At 44.1% G+C, this 3,146-nt stretch overlaps 1 protein-coding gene across 1 annotated transcript in view; it reads right to left on the reverse strand.

Annotated features, from left to right (window-relative positions):
• Positions 1-2,067, reverse strand: part of LOC106012148 — an 8,183-nt gene extending 6,116 nt beyond the window's left edge. Inside the window, exon 1 of the mRNA XM_013084162.1 lies at positions 1,342-2,067. Within this exon, the coding sequence (XP_012939616.1) occupies positions 1,342-2,067 (726 nt within the window). The remainder of the gene's footprint in view (positions 1-1,341) is intronic.
• Between the last annotated feature and the right edge of the window lie 1,079 nt (positions 2,068-3,146).

Genomic DNA, 3,146 nt, shown 5'->3' on the forward strand with positions numbered 1-3,146 from the left:
GAAGAAGAAGAAGAAGAAGAAGAAGAAGAAGAAGAAGAAGAAGAAGAAGAAGAGAAAAAAGAGGAAGAAGAAGTCATAACTGCTAGACCTTCTCAGCTCATTGGGAAGCATACCGTGCAAGATACCGTTGTATGTTTATTCAGACGCTAACATACAAAATACCGTTGTATGTGTATTCAGACGCTAACATACAAAATACCGTTGTATGTGTATTCAGACGCTAACATACAAAATACCGTTGTATGTGTATTCAGACGCTAACATACAAAATACCGTTGTATGTGTATTCAGACGCTAACATACAAGATACCGTTGTATGTTTCTCAGTCATTGACTTACAAGATAAGCTACTGTTGGAGTTTTTTTGTGGCAAAAGATTTTTAAAAAAAAGACTTAACGTAAGACCCAACGTGGATTAGACCCCTCAATCTTTCAGCTGAAAGCCCATTAGCTGAACCACCACGCTACCAACGCCACAGTGAGAGGATTTATTAAGTGGGACAAAAAGAGCTCATCTGACAGCTGTTTTGCTACACTGAGCCCAACATTTGAATTTTTATTTTTTAATTTCCTACTAAGTAGGCCTACTATGCCATCAGTTGTGTATTTTCGGGAAATTTAGGGTTAAAACTCAAATTTTGCAAGCTGAAAAAAAAGCAGGAAAAGATACAGAATGTCGGTACAAGTTTTTTTTTCTCTTCTGGAGATAAAACAATATGTTGCTTTGTGAGCTTTGAGCAGTTGAGGGGGGGGGGGGGGGGGGGCGGGTGGGGGGGGGCTCTCGTGGCCTTAAGGTTAAGGTGTTCGCCTCTCATTCAAAGGTTCCGGGTTCAAATTCGGGTAGCGTCGGAACCATTTTCTTCTCTAAAATTGGTTCCTTTTCCCTCCTTTCCTGTTCTCTAGCAATCGTCTTTTGCCTGCTTACGTCACCACGTTCTGCCCACACCCCATCACCTCCTTGGTCCCCTCCTCTGGGCTCCTGACTCTTTCTGCAGCCTTTTTACTGCTACTCCTTGGCTCCTTCTTACTGCTGTCTTTCAGCAACACCCCTGATCTTATGGTAGGAGAGATGTGCACCTAACCTTCTTGGACAAAGGCGAAAACTCTCGGAGGTTCTCGTATACAAGTAGTGCAAATTAAAGATCGCTTGGTGGTTTAAAATTGACAAGAGTAGGCTTCGGCCGTTACCCGGGTAAAATTCAAAATTTCCTACTTACTGAAAATGTTTAATGTGTCCAACGCCCCCATATGACCTTATGCAGTTGTGAGCCCCGTAAAACACTTGCCAAAAAAAAATAAGGAAAAAACAGCAGTTGATCAGGTGTTGGACGAGATACTTACCTTTTGCTTGTTGCGGAATCTGGAGGCCTGGTACAAGCGGTGTGAGATGACGCAGGTACAGAATGTGATCACGCCAAAACTGAGGAAGGGCCACACTATCCCGATCATATTGTAGTACGGAAACAGATCTCCTTCACTGGCCAATGCAAATGAGCTGTACCTATAAATAGCAACAGTGCCGTTAAATCGAGCGTTCCAGACCCAGACCAAATCATAGGCTCCGTACATGACGCAAAAACTGCCGAAGACCACCACGGAAATGGTGATGCACATGAAGGCGGAGATCTTCCTGGTGAGCAGCCACTTGACGTGGAGGGGGAAACAGACGCAGAGACATCTCTCTACAGCCACGTACGCCGCGAGGGCGCTGGTCACCACGGTGGAGAAAATGATGGTGTGTCCCAGCACTATGTGCGAGATGTTCCTCCAGCTTTGAGCTTCTCGCGGGTACAGCAGCTCCATGGGACCCACGAGCCTCTGCAGGGCGCCGCTCCAACATTTCAGCAAGTCCCAGGCCGCGATGGTCGTCATGGAAACGCTGACGCTGTCTCTGAAGCCTTGCTTGATGAAGACGGCGATGACGAGGATGTTGGTGACCACGCCCACGACAGAGATGACAAAGTTGATGAAGAGGTCAAGAATAATCTCGATAAGGTTTACCGTCTCTGTGCTCACGTAGGTCTCAGAAGGAACAAACAGGCTTTTCGGTGTGGGGCTAGTTTCCATTTTAAAAACAGTCAGTGTTTTTTTTTAAATTCATTCGAAAACTTTCTCGTGGTGAGTGCTGGCAGACAGTCCTCTCTCCGTGCACTTTCATATGTCCCTCTAGCTGCTACTCATAAGCTCTGGTCACTCTTTCTTTCATATCTGCTCTTGACCATCAATGATTTATTTACAGAGGCACCAGCCATCCATGTCCAGGTGCTGTTTTAGCATCTGCTGTAAAGAATACTGGATAGTTTTTTGTTCTTGTTATTTTTTTCTTTGTAAGTATTTTACGGTGTTCGAAACAGCATTTGATACTGTATTACAGTATTTGATTCTGGGTAGGGAAGTATAACTCTTCGCAACCAATTCTTGAGCCGTCAGCAAAATCACCTCACAAGATTCTTGACTGCCTCGTCTGAGGTAGAACGGAAACCTCTTTGGTTTATCTTGCAGAAATTTTTGCTGCGAAAAAAACTGCTCTTTATCAAACGGAACTAATAAGTACCCATGGATTCCTTTCACGAAAAAGAGAAAGAGGTTTTTAGAGACTCAGTTTTCTAGAGACTGCCCAAAGACATGTTGTCAGTTCAGTCTAACTCTCGGAACATCATGCCCCACCATAATAACATGCCGGTACCCACTATAAATGTTTCCCTTTCCCTTTCCTTGAACAAGGTGACGTGAGGTAAAGCAGTATTATATCCACTCTACGGGGATTTCCGAAAGTGTCTAAGTCGAAGGTATACCGGACGGAACAAAAGTTGCCAAAAGTTTCACAATCTGTTTACAACGGCTCTGAACTCACTAACTCTTACCCATGAAATACAAGACCAAAACTCAAATCGAATTCCTCTTCCTTGTTTCTTTGTCCTTTATAGTAACTCAAATATCGACCTCCAACATCATCTCTTTTTTTCCTTTCGAGAATCTAGCGGGTGGCTGGCGGGTGCTCTGATGTGGTTTTCTCCTTCTTTTCAATCAAACATCTCTCATCCTTACCTCCCCTCCTTGTTTTTGTGTGCCTGTTACTCTCTTGTAACTCTTCTAATCGTCCGCACTTGTGTGACCTAATTGTGTTGCAAGTGGTAAAAAGCACT

Source organism: Aplysia californica, unplaced genomic scaffold, assembly GCF_000002075.1.
Source record: "Aplysia californica isolate F4 #8 unplaced genomic scaffold, AplCal3.0 scaffold00276, whole genome shotgun sequence".
In the NCBI taxonomy this organism is placed as follows: Eukaryota; Metazoa; Mollusca; class Gastropoda; order Aplysiida; family Aplysiidae; genus Aplysia; species Aplysia californica.